At 57.3% G+C, this 15,621-nt stretch overlaps 1 protein-coding gene across 2 annotated transcripts; it reads right to left on the bottom strand.

Moving 5' to 3' along the window:
- Positions 1-282: 282 nt before the first annotated feature.
- Positions 283-15,360, bottom strand: LOC111161730 (TNF alpha induced protein 8 like 1). Of its 2 annotated transcripts, XR_002641542.1 has the most exons (3): positions 15,310-15,360; positions 1,841-2,754; positions 283-1,364 (listed from the first exon to the last, which is right to left on the bottom strand). XR_002641542.1 is itself a non-coding variant. In XM_022525611.1 (2 exons), the coding sequence occupies exon 2, from the start codon at positions 2,748-2,750 to the stop codon at positions 2,190-2,192; it is 561 nt and encodes a 186-aa protein (XP_022381319.1). In that variant the 5' UTR covers positions 2,751-2,754; positions 15,310-15,360; the 3' UTR covers positions 283-2,189. The 2 variants fall into 2 exon arrangements, 1 of the variants encoding a protein (XP_022381319.1); XM_022525611.1 differs by having other exon boundaries at positions 283-2,754.
- Between the last annotated feature and the right edge of the window lie 261 nt (positions 15,361-15,621).

The following is a 15,621-nucleotide window of genomic DNA, read 5'->3' on the forward strand; positions in this document are numbered from 1 at the left end:
CGGAAACAAGGCAGCAGGAAACTGGTGGGAGTGACATGGCCCCTGGGGTCCCTGCAGGTCCCGTGGGCCTGACCCCGGCAGGAGAGACCGATGCGTCCACGGTCAGCCTGGAATCACTGACCGCTTCCGAATCCTGGGGGCTCATCGAGGTTGCAGAGCCGGTGGCTCCTGTGTCCTGGGACATGGCAGGACATCCGGATGCAAACTAGTCATCCTCGCCCCCACCAGCCATTTGCAGGCATCTTTCTAGATCTTTTTGCTAGACTCAAAAGGGAAGCCACCCTGGCCTTGGGGTCTTTGTTCACTGAGCTACGCCGAACCCTCCCTCGTTTGGGTGCGCGGAGCCAAGCACTGCAGGCCCGAGCTTCCTTCCTCCCGGGCCCCAGGGGAGCGGACCTTGAACCTCAGCGAGGACCTCAGGCGTGTGACGTGTGTGATGTTACACGCGAGCTCATTTTGAAAAGCAGGAGCCCTGGAAGGGCAAGAGAAAGCTGTTAGCAACAGCATTTTACTCGCTAGTCCCACATAATGCAAACAGATGTGTGCTTTTATTGAAACAGTTCTGTAGTGCTCTTTGGTTTTTCTAAATTAAATCTCAAAATTTTACGAAGAGTCAGGACAGGCCGGACAGCCCCCCGAGGCACCAGTCACAAAGCGATGTGCACATGGATGCGTTCAGGGTGCAAAGCCCAGGACAAAGGCTTGCTTTCCGCTGGGGCTTCTCAGGTGCTCAGGACGCACGTTTGGTCTCGAACGGAAGATGGGAGGACTGGTTTGCCTTAGTGGGGTGGGGCAGGGTTGGGAACAGCTGGGTCTCCGGCGGGAGAACCTTGGCTTTCTCAGGGAAGCAGACACCCAACCAGAGAAAGGCTGTGGCGCACCTGGGTAAAGAGTGGCCTGTTAGCCTGGGGAAGGGGGCCAGGGGGAGGTGAAAGGGCGTGGTGGGGACTGGCGGGCCGGAGGGGCGAGGTTGACGCAGCAGCCCTGGCGGCCAGTGTGGGCTCAGGCAAGTGTCCGGGAAAAATCCCATGTCTAGATGGTTACGTGCACTTTCCTTAATGCCTGGTGTCTCGAACAACGGATGGGGCCCACCACACCGGTCTTGTCAGGTGTGCAGGCCTCCCGTTTGAAAACTTTGCCCCGAAGACCTCGTCCCCCTCCCCTGCCCCGCAGGTGCCCCGAACAACCTCCCCAGGCCTGCCAGGGCGCACCTGCTGCCCGCTAGGACGCAGCTACACTCCCACGCCCCCCATCCCCCCGTCCATCTGCACCCTGAGCGGAGCATCACTGCATCCTCTCGGTGTCGCCAAAGCCAAAATCCGTTGAGCGTTGCCTTCTGAGGTCTGGTCACAGCTGCCGTTGGTCTGCCAAACATGTGAGATAATTGTCTTCGAGTGGGCATGCGTCACAGATGGCTTTACCCTGGAGCCCCGAGTCAGGAGCATGCTCTGTCCCCTCCCACGTGGGAGTCTGGGCTGCGATTCCAGCCCCATCAAGGCATCCTTGCTGACAGCAGACCCCCCTCAATGGTCTCCTGGGCTCCTGGTGCTCCTGGGGCTGCTGGAACCGAGTGCCCCCGGCCCAGCAGTGGCAGCAACAGAAAGGTGTTCCCTCTTGTTCTGGAGGCCAGAAGCCTGCGATCCGGGTGTCGGCTGGGCTGTTCCAGGCAGCTCCCCCAGTTTCAAAAGTTCCCCTTCCTACAAGGACCGGGGGCCCAGCCATATACCAGTGTGACCTCATCTTAACTAATGATATGTGCAATGACCCTATTCCCCAAGAAGGTCCCATTCAAAGGTCCTGGGGGCTACAACTTCCAAGAATCTGGGGAGACGCAACTCACCCTGTAACACTCCCTTTCTTCTGGTTCCCCATGACCTTTCACGTCGTTAAGTGGCAAATGCCAACTTCTGGGGCCTCTGGTGGCTGGAGGGGTGGCGTGGGTCAGGTCAGGCAGGCCAGGGCAGGCAGCAGTCTTGGGGTGCCCCGGGAGGCCGCAGGTTGGCAGGCTGAGCTCTTCTCCTCCGGAGACGGGGTGGATGGGGAGGCGACAAGAGTCCTTAAAGCCACTGCCTCCCACAGATTAGCATCCTCTCCAAAGGGACGGTTTGGCCGCAACTGGATGGGACAAAGGAGGTTCTGGCGTCGTCCCGCCCCCGCCCCCACAGGAAACCCAGCCCCGAGGTCATAGGTCATATGCTGCCCTCGTCCAGCATCCTGGTGAGGCCCTCGCAGATGCGGCGCAGGTGCGAGCGGTAGGGCTCTGCGGGGCCGTAGAGCGCCGCCAGGAAGTCGCAGTCGGCCAGGTGGCCGAAGACGTGGTTGATGCGGCCGTGGGACTTGGCGGTCAGGTGCGCGCCCACCGCCTGGTGCAGCAGGTCCCGGCACTCGTGCAGGGCGGCGGCCAGCACGCGCCGGTCGAAGGTGAACTCCACCTGGCGGAAGCTGACGGCGGTCATGGCCGCGCAGCGCGCCCTCTGGCGGAAGCGCTGCAGCAGCGCCAGCTCCTCGCCGCCCAGCCGGCCGCCGCGCAGCAGCACGCCCAGCTTCACCGCCACCTTGACCAGGTTCTTGAGCACCTTCTGGGCCTCCTTGCGGCTGCGGGTGAACTCCTTGATGGCGCGGTACAGCTCGTCCAGCACCTCGCTGCTCGTGTCGTCGATGAACACGGCCACCGTGGCCTTGGACGCCATCTTGCTCAAGAGCTTCTTCTGGGCCTGCAGGGCCAGGCTCTTGGTGCTGAAGGCGTCCATCGCCCTGCCAGGAGGAGAGGTACACGGGCGTCAGTCCCCACGGCCCTGGCCCTTCCAGGACCTTCCCGGCAGGCCCCTTGTGTTTGCTGCCACGCTGTGCTAGTCTGTGAAATGGGCGCATGCAGGCGGCCCAGCCCCAGGGAGCCCCACCCACAGGAGCCTGCGGTTTGGCACACCTGCCGGAAGCACCTGCTGGGCCCCGGGCTAGGTGCGGGGTGGAGGCATGTCAGGGACACGTGGCCCGTCCCACCCTCACGAGCTACAAGATGCCATCGCGGGGGCACCCCCGAGAGGCAGGGATGCAGGCAGGCCTCCTAGAGGAGGGAGGGACAGGTGAGAAGGTGGGCAGAGGGACAGCATACTTCACACTCTGCGGCCCAGAGGAGCTAGAGCACAGAGCACAAGAACAGGGCAGGATACCTACACAGAAAAGCCCTTGAAAACAAGCAGTCACACTGAAAAGATGGGGACCCAGAGGACCCTAAGGGATCTAAGGGAATTCGTTTCTAAAAAGAGAAAGAGGGGAACCTGGGCGGCTCTGTTGGTTAGGTGTCTGCCTTTGGCTTGGGTCATGATCCCAGAGTCCTGGGATCGAGCCCCTGCATACGGCTCCCTACTCTTTGGGGAGTCTGCTTCTTCCTCTGCCACTCCCCCTGCTTGTGCTCTCTCTCTCTTTCAAATAAATAAAATCTAAAAATAAATAAAAATAAAGAAAGGAAGGAAGGACGAGAGGGAGGGAGGAGGAGGAAGGAAGGGTAAAGTCAAAAGAGTGAATGCATAATGGTGAAATCTGGACAGGACGTTCTCCAGTCCACCAGACCCACCATATCCTCCCTGTGAGCTGAGGAGAGGCTCAAGGTGAGTTATCACAGGCTGATTCCATCCCCTCCTCCCCAGTCCAGCTTGTCATTCCCCACCCTATCCTGCAGCGCAGTAGGATGGAGGTCCCAGGCCCCAAGCCCTGAGCTGTTTAGGGTGGAGGAGCCCAGTTACTACCAATTCCCCAGCCTTACTGTCCTGGTGTGTTTACAGCAGACAGCCCTGAGGCCCTCCTCCATCGAGGAATGAGTCAGGTGGACAGCAGCCTGGGCTCTGGGGCCCCGGGGGTGAGGGCCACGTGTGAGGTTTCTAGAAACACATTGTTCCAGCGACACCTCTGATCTGGACACACTGACTTGAGACCACTTCCGCCCAGGAAAGGGCCAGGACAATGGCCAAGAGGAACGGCAGGCCAGCTCTCAGGGCACAGTGACCAGGCCTCTGACTGCAATCTCTGTCTGTTCCTCACACCTGTCCCCATGGCTGACTTCCAGATGCCCCGAGCTCTGAAGCCGCCCTCCAACCACCTCCTTCTGGTGGGGCCAGAGTTCTTCCCAACCTGCACATCTGGGCATGACTCTTTCCTTCTGAGGACCAGCCAGCAGCTCCCATGGCTCCCAGGACCGGGCCCCACGCCTCATTTAGGTGCCGTAACCTCCCCAGTGAACTCCTATTCATGCCCCCGGAGCCCTGGCTCCCAGGCCCCTGCCTTCTTAAAGTTTCATCCCTCAGCTCAGCTTGGAAGCGATCCCCGAACAACCACACTGATGGTAAGGCGCCTCCTCTGGGCCACGCAGTGCCCCAGGGACTCCCCGAACACTGCCCTGCCCCACCGCCGGCCCTCACTCCCTGGCGGGCCAGCCTCACCCCAACCTACAGGAGAGCTCGTGAGGGGCCTGCTTTCTTACCCGCTGTGTCTTTGGAGACTCCAGAAAAATGAATGAGGCGAGCTGGAGACCCACCCCCAGCCCTCACCCAGTGACCCAGGCCCTGATAGAAATGCACTCCCACCCTGGCCCCAGGCGGCCAGACCAGGGAGGCTGCGGGGGTGCCTGCTCAGCCCCCAGAGCCCCCACAAAGCCCGTCTTTGTGCGAGCTCACACCCCGAGAGAAGTCCCACCCCCTGGGCTGCCCCCTCGCCTGCCCTCAGAGGTCAGGGTGGGCACGGGAATGGCAGGACTGCCTTCCCTGCCCCCCACAGCATCCCCAGCATGTGGGGTTGCGCAGGCCTGGGCCAGAGCAGGGGGGCTGCAGACTCAGCACCACGTGGCGGGCCCTGAGCCCACAGCATGTGCCCGTTTCATCATTTCCACCAGGCAGTAGGCTGGTTGCCAGTTTGCTAAAGAAATTACACAGGCTCAGAGAGGCTGAGCCACTTCCTCGAGGCCACACAGCTATATAGCAACTAACCACCTCTGCAGGCCTACTCTTTTCCACCTTCCCCACTTGGTGCCTGCAGATCACCTCGAGTTTCAAGGGCCAGGAGCTGTTTCACTGACAAATCTAGCCCCACTATTTAGGACCTGCTCCCAGATCTGACTGCGTAGTCAAGCAACATAACTGCCTTGTGCCTCAGTTTCCCCATCTGTAAAATGGGAAAGATTGAACTAACTCTGTCCTAGGCCAGAAGATTGTGGCCAACCCCAATGCCCACCCCAGGCTGTGAGCTTCCCCTGGGCCAGGGGCTGGATGCCACTGGCTAGAATTCTGCCATTCAGCTTCCTGAAGGCATAGTCCCACTTATCTGTGAGATTCTCTGAGAAAAGGGCAGCAGCAGCTTCAGGCTGCCGAAGGAGTACCTGTGCCTCTCAGATGCCCTCCCACTGGTTTCTCTAGAATGTTCTATTCAGTTCCCTGCACCGGGACCACTCCTTTCCCTGTTACTCATCCTGTAAACTGCTCAGTCAAGTCTCAGTGTCAGTCACCTCCTCCTGGAAGCCTCCTGTGGCGCCCCAGGCATGCTCTCATTTTGGCCTTGCACACCTTGGCTTCACGGTTCATCCCCCCGGCCTGACAGTGCACCCAGGGGCCAGGGCCCCCTTGTTCACACAGTGCTTCCCGTGCTCAGCCTGGGACCTGGTACCCAGCAGACACCCCACAAGTGTTTACTGAATGCATGAAGGAAAGGACATCCATGAACATCAGAAATGAGAAGGAACCCCCAAGGCCTTGGGTTTAGTCTCCCCAGCTTACTGATGGACAAACAGGCTCAGAGAGGGAAAGGACTTTCCCTGAGTCCAGGGAGGAGGCCCAGGCACCTGGACCCCAAGGGCTCTGGAGCCCAGGCCTTGCTGCCTATCTCGGCCGCTGAGTGACCCTTGGGGGTGGGGTGGAGGGGCTCTGTCCCTCTCTTGTCCAATCTGCACGTGCTGGTTGAGCGTGTCGGTTCTGGAGGGGAGTTGGGCCCTGAGCATGACCTTCCTCCTAAGCCCAGAAGGAAAAGGAGGTGGGCGGAGGCAGCTGCAGCCTCCCTCCGGGCCTCCACACTCCTAACCCCTCCAGCCCGCCCCCAGACCTGCTCACACCTGGGCCAGCCCAGCTGCGTGACCCCTTCTCCCTGACCCATTGTTCTGCCAGAAACCCCCGATCCAAGCAGGCAGACAAGGAGATGACTACAATCCCAGGGGAGCAGGCCACGGACGAAAATAAACCCCGGCCTTCCTTCCTTCCTGCACACTCCCCAGGTCTGCGGGCAGGCAAGCCAGGAGGCGGCCAGGCTGAGCCATTTCAGTCCTTCTTGGGGCAACGCCTTCCCAGAAACTGCCGAGGGGCTCCAGGGCCAGATGGTCAGTGTCCCTGGTCCAACCACCAAGGGCCTGAGCATCCCATTATCGTCAAAGCTAAACAAGCCTCCCAGAGGACGGAGGGCTCAGCTGAACACTCATTCAGTCACCAGCGAGCACTTAGGGAGCACCAACTGTGTGCCAGGCACTGGGATATCGGGACGACCAAATGAGATCCCGTCCCTGCCTCCTGGGGGACTCCAGCTTTTAAGACGCAGGCCACCTTATTACAAAATAATTCAGGTCCCCGTTTCCCTGAAATGGAATCTGCAGAAACCACTGTCTACCTGTACCTGCCAGCTTAAAAACAAAATAGGGGGCCCTGGCTGGCTCAGTCAGTTAAGCATCTACCTTCAGCTCAGGGTCCTGGGATCAAGCCCTGCATTGGGCTCCTTGCTCAGCGGGAGCCTGCATCTCCTTCTCCCTCTGCCCCTCCCCAAAACTCATGCATACTCTCTCTCTCTCTCTCTCTCAAAAATAAATAAAATCTTTAAAAAATTAAATCTTTAAAAACATAAACTGATGGTATAAAGGTGGTACTCTTTTTAAAGATTTATTTATTTATTTGACAGAGATCACAAGTAGGCAGAGAGGCAGGCGGGGGCGGGGGGGGGGCAGCAGGCTCCCTGCTGAGCAGAGAAACTGATGCGTGGCTCGATCCCAGGACCCTGAGATCATGACCCGAGCTGAAGGCAGAGGCTTAGCCTACTGAGCCACCCAGGCGCCCCTAAAGGTGGTACTCTGAGTCAGCTGATTGGGGAAGGGGTCTGGGACATCCGCCTGGGTCTGTACAAATGTAAAAAGCTGTCAAGCTTGACGGTCGTAAAACTCTGTGATTTTGCTAACACGCAGCAAACTGTACACTTTCCAGGGATGGATTATGGCATGTGAATTTATATCTCAATAAAAAAAATCTGGTCTTACTCTAAAGAAGAAACATCAATGGCCAACCAGCAGCTGGAAAGTTGCTCAACCTCACTGGCCGCTAGGGAGATGCCTGTCAAAATCCTCACCACCTCCCCTCCACCCCCACCGGTGGGGGTGCTGTGACTACAGCAACAGGCCGTCATGAGAAACTGAGGCTGGGGGCAATGAGAAATGGGGCAGCTGCTGTGAAAACCCACGTTTTGGCCATTCCTCAAACAAACACAGCCTTACCAAGCGACCCAGCAATTCCGCTCCTAGGTAGCTCCCCCAAAGTGATGAGAATGTACAAAACATGCAAGCTTGCACGTGCCTGTGCACGGCAGCATGATTCACACAGCCAAACAGTGCGGCCAATCACATGTCCCTCAATGGGTGAAGGGACACACACAGCATGTGCACCCCCTACGTGCATGTCCCACAGCCATGAGCAGGAGCGAGACGCCCCCATGTGCAGCCCCGGGGATGGATCCCGAACTCGTTGACACGTAGAGAGGCAACCAGACATAGAGGGCCACACAGGGTGTGAGTCCACGCATGTGACACGCCCAGAACAGGCCCCTCCATGGACGGGAAGGGGGCTCGTGGGGACCGGGAGCTGGAGGCAGACAATGGTCAGTGGGGCGGGAGTGTGTGTGACTATTGATGGGGATGGGGTTTCTTTTTGGGGAGAGGGAATGTTCTGGAAGTTGAGCACTTTAAAGTGGTGAATTTTATGGTATGTGGGTTATACCTCATCAAACTGAACACTTACTATATATATTAAGTGTATATATTCTAGGGACACCTGGGTGGCTCAGTCGGTTAAGCAGCTGCCTTTGGCTCAGGTCATGATCCCAACATCCTGGGACTGAGTCCCACATTGGGCTCCTTGCTTGGTGGGAAGCCTGCTTTTCCCTCTGCCTCTGCCTGCCACTCTGCCTGTGCTCTCTCTGACAAATAAATAAATAAAATCTTAAAAAAAAAACCCACAAAAACCAAGTGTATATATTTTATAGCTCTCTGCCCCTTACTATGTATGTTTTATGCCTCATATTTAAAATGTTAAATAAATTGAACATTTGAAAAACCAGGATTTGGGGGTGCCTGTGTGGCTCAGTCATTGGGCACCTGCCTCCGGTTCAGGTCATGATCCTGGGGTCCTGGGATCGAGTCCCACATCGGGCTCTCTACTTGGCGGAAAGCCTGCCTCTCCCTCTCCCATCCATCTGCTTGTGTTCCCTCTCTCGCTGTCTCTCTTTCTCTGTCAAATCAATAAATAAAATCTTAAAAAATAAAAAAATAAAAAGCCATAATTAAAAAGAAAAGAAAAATCAGTATTTGGCCCATAGTGTAGTACAAACAGAAATAAAAGGGTCACACGAGTTAAGATTTGTAAATCGCTTCTGCCTTGCTGGGCACACAGTAGGCACCTACTACCGCAGGGCTGCCCAACAAGAATTCCCCACCTTTGACGCTCAGGTTCCCCGCACTTGAGGACAGAGCGCGTCTCTCGGAGATCTGCTTATGGGGCATGGCAGTGAACTTGTAGCTACAGATTCCTATTGAAAAGAGCTCCACCTTTCCCTAAATTTACCCAGGAGCTGCAATTTGGGGACAGTCACTGAGTATTAAAACCTGGCAAAAGCCCACTTGACGGTCTGTTTCCAGCAGAACATGAGGAAGTTGTGAGCGTCAGGGGGCTACTCAAGGCACATGGCTGGATGCCTCGTGTCCCTGCTCCCTGCCCCCCAAAGCCGGAACGTCCTGTTAGCACCGCAAGCAAAAAGAAAGCCCTCCAAATTTCCAAAATAGTCCCCTAAGAGGAGTGTCTCCTCCTTCCAGCAAGGAAGGAGGAGACACCAGTAACCAGCAAACACAAAAACAAACGGGAAAATTTCAGGGAGAGATAAGAGCCAAGGAGGACAGGGAAGTGATGGCCAGGGACAGCAGGTGACCTTGGCCAGGACGGTCAGGAAGGCCTCTCTGCGGTGGAGCTGCCAAAGCTGGGAATGGAAAGACAAGATCTGGCGGAAAGGTGAGCCTGGCAGAGGAAACAGCTGTTGCAAAGTCCCTGGGGCAGGACTGTGCCTGGTGGGCTAGAGGAGCAGTGAGGATAGTGAAGGCCACTGTCTGGCCCCACAGCCCTGATATCTCCCCACAGGGACCCCAGACAGGCCCCATGACCTTGGGGGCAGCTTTCCCATCTATGAAATGGGTGTCCATGTACAGAGTCCTTGGTCCACATTCTTCCCCAGAACTGTGGAGTCCAGCCCATACCTCTTCTGCCAACCCCAGGTAAAGGCCTTCTGGACTCGGAACTTTGTCCTGTTCCCCAGTTTGGGCACTCCAGCTCCCAAACACCCTGCAAACTGGCCATGGACCCTGATCTTGAACCTCTGGGCTGCTCTAACATCGCTTACCTGCAGAGGCAAGGACAGGAGGCAGGACTGTCCCTGAGCCTCCCCTGAGAGGTGAAGGGCACACACCAGGGAATGGCGTCCTCCCAGTGGACCCTGTTCCCTCTAGTCCCTTCAGTTTCCAAACCCAGGCCAGTGTCTATCCCGTTACAGCCACAACCCCCTCTGTCTCTCCATTGCTCAGTGGGCTCCAGCCTCACCCATCCCCTCACTGCACACGCTGTGCCTCTCCCAGGGGTGGGGAGCTGGGGGCGTTCTCAGCATAAGGGTCCCCCTGCTCAGAGAGGCTTTCCCTGACACCCCAAATCATTCACCCCCAGCCTCTACCTCACCCCACTTATTTGTGACTGTTCATTGTACTGGCCTACAGATTCATGACTCAGGGTTCCTATGCTAGGCTCGAGGCCATGAAGGTGGGTAATGGGTCTGTCTTAGTCCTGGCAGGGTCCCCAGTACCCAGCCCTGGGTAGGCAATGGATCATCATCAGAGGATTGTTGAATGACTAACTGATTAATGAATGCAAACCGAAGCACAGGTAATACGGGCAGGAAATGAGGTTGGAAAGCTGCCCGGGCTCTGTTTGTTGGGAGGCCCTGGAGGTTGGGAGTGGGAAGACTCCTCCCGGCCCTTCCCCATCCCACTGGGACTGAGCACACTGCAACCCCGGGTTGAGTCCCACGGCCAAATCGATTCTCGCAAAATGCTCTCCGTAAGTTTCGCCAAACTGGGATCGATTGTTGGGCTTTCAGATGTGGGTTGACAAACATGTGCAGTTCTGGGCATGGGATGTCACCTGACATTCTCCGTTATGGAAACAATCCAGACAAATCTGAAACAAGGGGAATGAGAACTGCGTTCATCAGCAACGAGAGCAACAGTCCGTGCCGAACCAGATGGCAGGTGACCCCGGGGCCGGAGAGCGTCTCCTCAAGTCTCTTGTGCTTTTCGCAAGGAAACCACTGTGGACCCGACACACTGTTGAGTTTAATTCTCATCACTGGCATTCTCTCCATCACTTCCTTGAGTTCTGCCAGGAGCTGGCAAACCATGGCCCACTGCTCATTTTTGTAAATAAAGTTTTATTGGCACACGGCCGCAGCCATTCCTTCCATACCATCTAGGGCGGTTTCCGCACCACAACGGCAGCCTTGGGTAGACGGGACAGAGACCTGTATGGCTTACAGAGCTGAAAATATTTATTCTTGGGCCTTCATAGAAAAAGTATGCCAGCCCCTGGTCTAGACCTTCAACAGGACAATAAAGCAAACCCCGATGTGTAGTAGTTGCCAATTTCCACGGTGTACGTGCTCCCCCCCAGGGGCCAATTTCAAGCTTCCAACTTGATGTCAGCAAAGGTGGAACTGGGAAGAGCTGCTCACCATTTCCACCAACCACCTCCAAGAGATGAAAATGACCTCAAGAGTACAGATTGTAGTAAAATACGGTAGAATAATTAGGAAGTTATGATTTTTGACTATTTATGACATTTGCTTTTTTGTGACTTTTATCAACCTATGATTCACGCACCATAAAACACGTCCTTTTAAAGTGTGCAACTCAGTGGTTTTTATATATATACACAGAGTTGTGCAACTATTGCCATTATCTAGCTCCAGAACATTCCACCATCCCAAAAAGCAACCCTGCCCTCATCAGCAGTCCACTCCCCAGCCCCCATGAACCCCCTTCCCATCCATGGAGGAGCCTGGTCTGGACGTGTCACACACGTGGACTCACTCCCTGTGTGGCCTTCTGTCTGGTTCCCTCCCTGCGTGTTGTGGGCTCGGGGTCTGTCCGCGGGGCCGCGCGTGTCAACTCTTCCCTCCTTTTTATTGCCAAATAATATTCTATACCCTCATTTTAAATACAATGTAAGCTCATAGTCTGTCATTTTTAATAATGGCTGTGTTTAACAAACCAGCCATAAAAAAAACCCTGATGAGACAGCAAGGGGCTCTTGTGAGCCGGGCTGGGCCAGTGACAGCAGGCCCCGGGGCCACAGGGAGCCCATCCCCAATGCATGAATTCTTCATGTCCCACACAAAGGGCATCAATAATTGATGGACCAGCTCAGCAGGGCCAGGCCGGCCTCTCCATCTCACCTCTCCAAGCCCTGGCTGCGGTGGCCCAGGAGGGCCTCCATCCACAGCAGCAAATGCCCCCGCTGTCCTTGTGCCTGCATGAGACCCGCTGCCGACACCAGGGCCCCCGTGGTGTTGGGCTGTTACCAATCACCGCTCGGAACTCACAGTTGATGCCCAATTTGGATATGGCAAAAGGAAGAGAGAAATCTGCTCGTCTGAGGGGCTTGGGGGCCTCAGTGGTTCTCAAATGGGTTCTCCAGAGCCCCAGCAGGGCCCCCCCAAGGATGAGCCGGGTCTGGCCACCTGCCGGGCGGCAGGGGGAGCTGGGACACTGCCAGCTATGGTCAAGACTTCCACTGAAGCAGAGCTTGGGCACCGAGCAGGAATGACAGGAGAGCACAGCCCACCCCCTACAGAAAAGACCAGGCCAGGCCGGGGCTCAGGCCCAGCAAAAGATGTTTCACAGCAAGTGGAGGAGGCCCGCATGGGGCACCAGTGTGTCTGCAGCCCCTAGGGGAGTCCCAGCTCCACCCACCTCTCCCCTCCCCACTGCCTGAATCCTAGTTCCCAGAACCCCCGGCCCTCCTTCCAGCTCAAGCTCTCACACCTCCCCATCCGTCCTCCCCAAAGGGGCCACCAGAGGGCGCCGGTGATCACCGGAATCGGGACCCACTTCCTCTGGCCACAGCCCTTCACAGCTCCCCTTTTGGGGGTAAAAGCCCAAATTCTTCCCATAGTCCACAGGACCATGACCTCATCCCCATCCCCTCCCTCTCTTCCCCTCACTCACTCTGTTCCAGTCACATGGGTCTCCTCACTGTTCCTCCAAAACTCCAGGTCCAGGCCTGCCCCAGGGCCTTTGCATGGGCTGTGTCCTCTAACTGGAATGCCCTACCTCTCAGGTCTCCACATGGCTGTTTTTTTCTTGTCATTCAGGCCTCAGCTCAAATGTCACCTTCTCAGGGGTCCCTCCCAGATCCCCCATTTAAACTAACTTCCACATCCCTCTGTCTCTCCATCGAGTTCATGCAGTTACAGTGAAGCGGAATGGTATTTCTGGATGAGCACCTATGTTTCCCAAGTCCCATCTGTGAGCCAAGTGAGGGAGGACACCGACTCGGCCTTGGTCAGTGCCATGTCAGTGGGCGCCCTGTACCAGGCTTCAGCTCACAGCAGGGGCTCAGAATCTGTTGAGTGAATAAATGACCTCCCAGCTCCAGAGGGGTCTAGGATCTGAGAGCTCATCCACAGTCCAGCCAGGGAAACTGAGGCCCAGAGAGAGACAGAAATAACCCAAGGTCACATAGGAGTGCTGCGTAACTTCCTCTGGAGTGGGGGCTCTCCCAGGTAAATGCTCCCCAACTTTCACTACCCCATTGGACAGAAGTGGAAGTTGAGGTCTGGAGAACAGTCTTAGATGATCCCAAGGACTGAGACAGAGGAACTTCCGGGAAATCGCGGGTGGGGGATCCCAGAGAGTTATCTGATGGTGGAGGGGTAGGGGTAAGGGCTGCCCAGGGGGGGTGCACATGCTGTGTAAGTGGCCCAGTCTGGCCCCCCACCTCTACATCTCTAACACCTGGGGCTGTGGACCCCCACATCTAAGTCTCTTACACCGGGGGCCATCGACAGCCCATTCCCCCAGTCTCTAACACCTGGGGCCATGGACCCGGCCCCCTCTATGTTTCTAACACCTGGGGCTGTGGACTCCCTCCCCTTCTACATCTCTGACACGTGGGGCTATGGACCCCCACCTCTACATCTCTAATACCGGGGGTTTTGGACAGCCCCCAATCTCTAACCTGGGGCTATGGACAACCCCCTGTCTCTAACACAGGGGGCCACGGACAACCACCTCCGTCTCTAACACCTGGGATTGTGGACCCCTCCCCTACGTCTCTAACACCTGGGGCTGTACCTGGATGAGCCTCAGCCGTTATTCAGCGGCATCTGACTCTGGGCGGGGCCATTTCGGCCACAGCAGCTGGAGCTTTGTCCTCAGGCACCGTCTCCTGGCCCCACTGGACAGACAGGGACACCGAAGCCTCTTAAACCCACCATATCAGATCACCAAGCAACCAAAAGGCCCCTGTCCTACCCAGGCCTGAGATGAGAAAACAGGTTCAGAGAGCATCTGATCTGCCCAAGGCCATGCAGCAGGAGGGGACACCATAGGGCTCCCAATCTTCACCTGTCTGACTCATCTATTCAGTTAGGGACCTCCCACCCTCATCAGAGAGGGTTCAAGCCCCCCACTAGCAGCCCCCCAGTGGTCTGGGCACTAACCTACTACCAGCATCCCGGGCCACCAGGCCTGCCAAGTGCGAGAAGCACAGCCCAGGTGTTTGTGTGGCTGGGGCGACAACTCTTTGTTCTGGTTTCCATAGGTACCGCGTCCCAGGGCCGCCAGCTCTGCTCCTCCCAGCTGCCCAGCCCTCGCCTGGCAGTCTCTTGGCCCAGCCCATCTAGGCAACTTGTTATGTTTTAAAGTCGGTGCCCATGGACCTGGCAGGGCAGTTGAAGGAACAGCCCATGCAGAGGCCCCAGGGCAGGACCGTGTCTGGAGTTTGGAGGAACGTGGAGGTGGTTCTGGCTGGAGCAGAGTTAGTGAAGGGGAGAGACGGGGGACCAGAAGGAGACATGCAAGGCCCACATTCCTGCATTGAACCTGGAAGCAGCCCTCTTCCCCAGGGATTTTGGTCCCTTCCCATTCTGCAGACAGGAAACTGAGGCTCAGAGAATCCAATCGCTTATGCTGGGTAGCATGGTGAGTGGCAGAACAGGAGCCTATCGGTCTGATTCCAGGGTCTGAACTCCACAACCACTAGGCTGAACTGCCCGAACTTCTCCGTGGGCCTCCCCAGGGCATCCAGCTCCACCAGCTGGCCTCAGACATGCTCCGGAAGCAATCTTGGAGGCCCGTTTACAGCTGGGGCTGTCCCTCCTCCAGGAGAGCCCCCCAGGATAGAGGAGGCGGTGATGCTCGCAGATCTAGGTCAGGCCACCTGCCAATTACCTCGGCAGCTACAGTCCCAGTTCACAGCTGACAAAACTGAGGCCAAGGCTTCAGGGCACTGGGAAGCTCCCAGGTAGCCAGTCTGGGTGGGCCTGGCCATGGCTCTTCCGGCTGCCTGGACTAGCCAGAAGCCACACTTTCCCATCACCACACCTTTGGCCAGGCTGCCCACTACCTGAAATGCCCTCCCGACTTTGGAATCTGGGAATCCCGCCCTAGCACCTGGCACCCTGCACAGCGAAAGGGGCAGAGTCCATTAGAGTCCCCATGGGGGTGAGGAGACGCTGGTCCCAGAGCACAGCCCCACGCTTGGGAGGGCAGTTCAGACCCAATCTGTCTTCCCCTAACCCATACACCAGGAGAGTGACGGGGACCCAGAGCGAAAGGGAGAAACAGAGGGAAACTCAGGCAGGGATACCGATAGGCAGGGGGTAGGCAGGGAGTGCAAGGGCATGGGGGCGAGAGAGACAGGGCGTCCAGGTGGCCCCTGAGGTGCGCCGAGATGGCGAGGCGCCCCGGCATCGCTCCCTCACCTGTTCTCCGGGGCCTGTCCGTCGGTCCGACCGTTGGGGGTCCGTACAGCCTCCTCTGAGGGGCCGTTGGGGCTGCCGCGGGACTCGCGCGGGAGGACTGAGAAGGGACTGGATGGGGCGGGCGGGGAAGCTCGGTCACGCCCTCCTATAGCCCCGCCCACCACGGCGGCCCCGCCCCGCCCCCGCCCCTGCCTTCGCGGAAAGGCCCGCGACGGGGGGCGGGCCGAGGGTGTGGAATCAGCCAATGGCAGTGCGGGCGGCGTACGAAGAGCCCAATGAAAGCAAGTTATCAGGAAGGGGACGGTGTCTGGG

The sequence above is a fragment of the Enhydra lutris genome, unplaced genomic scaffold (genome assembly GCF_002288905.1).
Source record: "Enhydra lutris kenyoni isolate GAN:26980312 unplaced genomic scaffold, ASM228890v2 scaffoldscaffold86, whole genome shotgun sequence".
Classification (NCBI taxonomy): domain Eukaryota; kingdom Metazoa; phylum Chordata; class Mammalia; order Carnivora; family Mustelidae; genus Enhydra; species Enhydra lutris.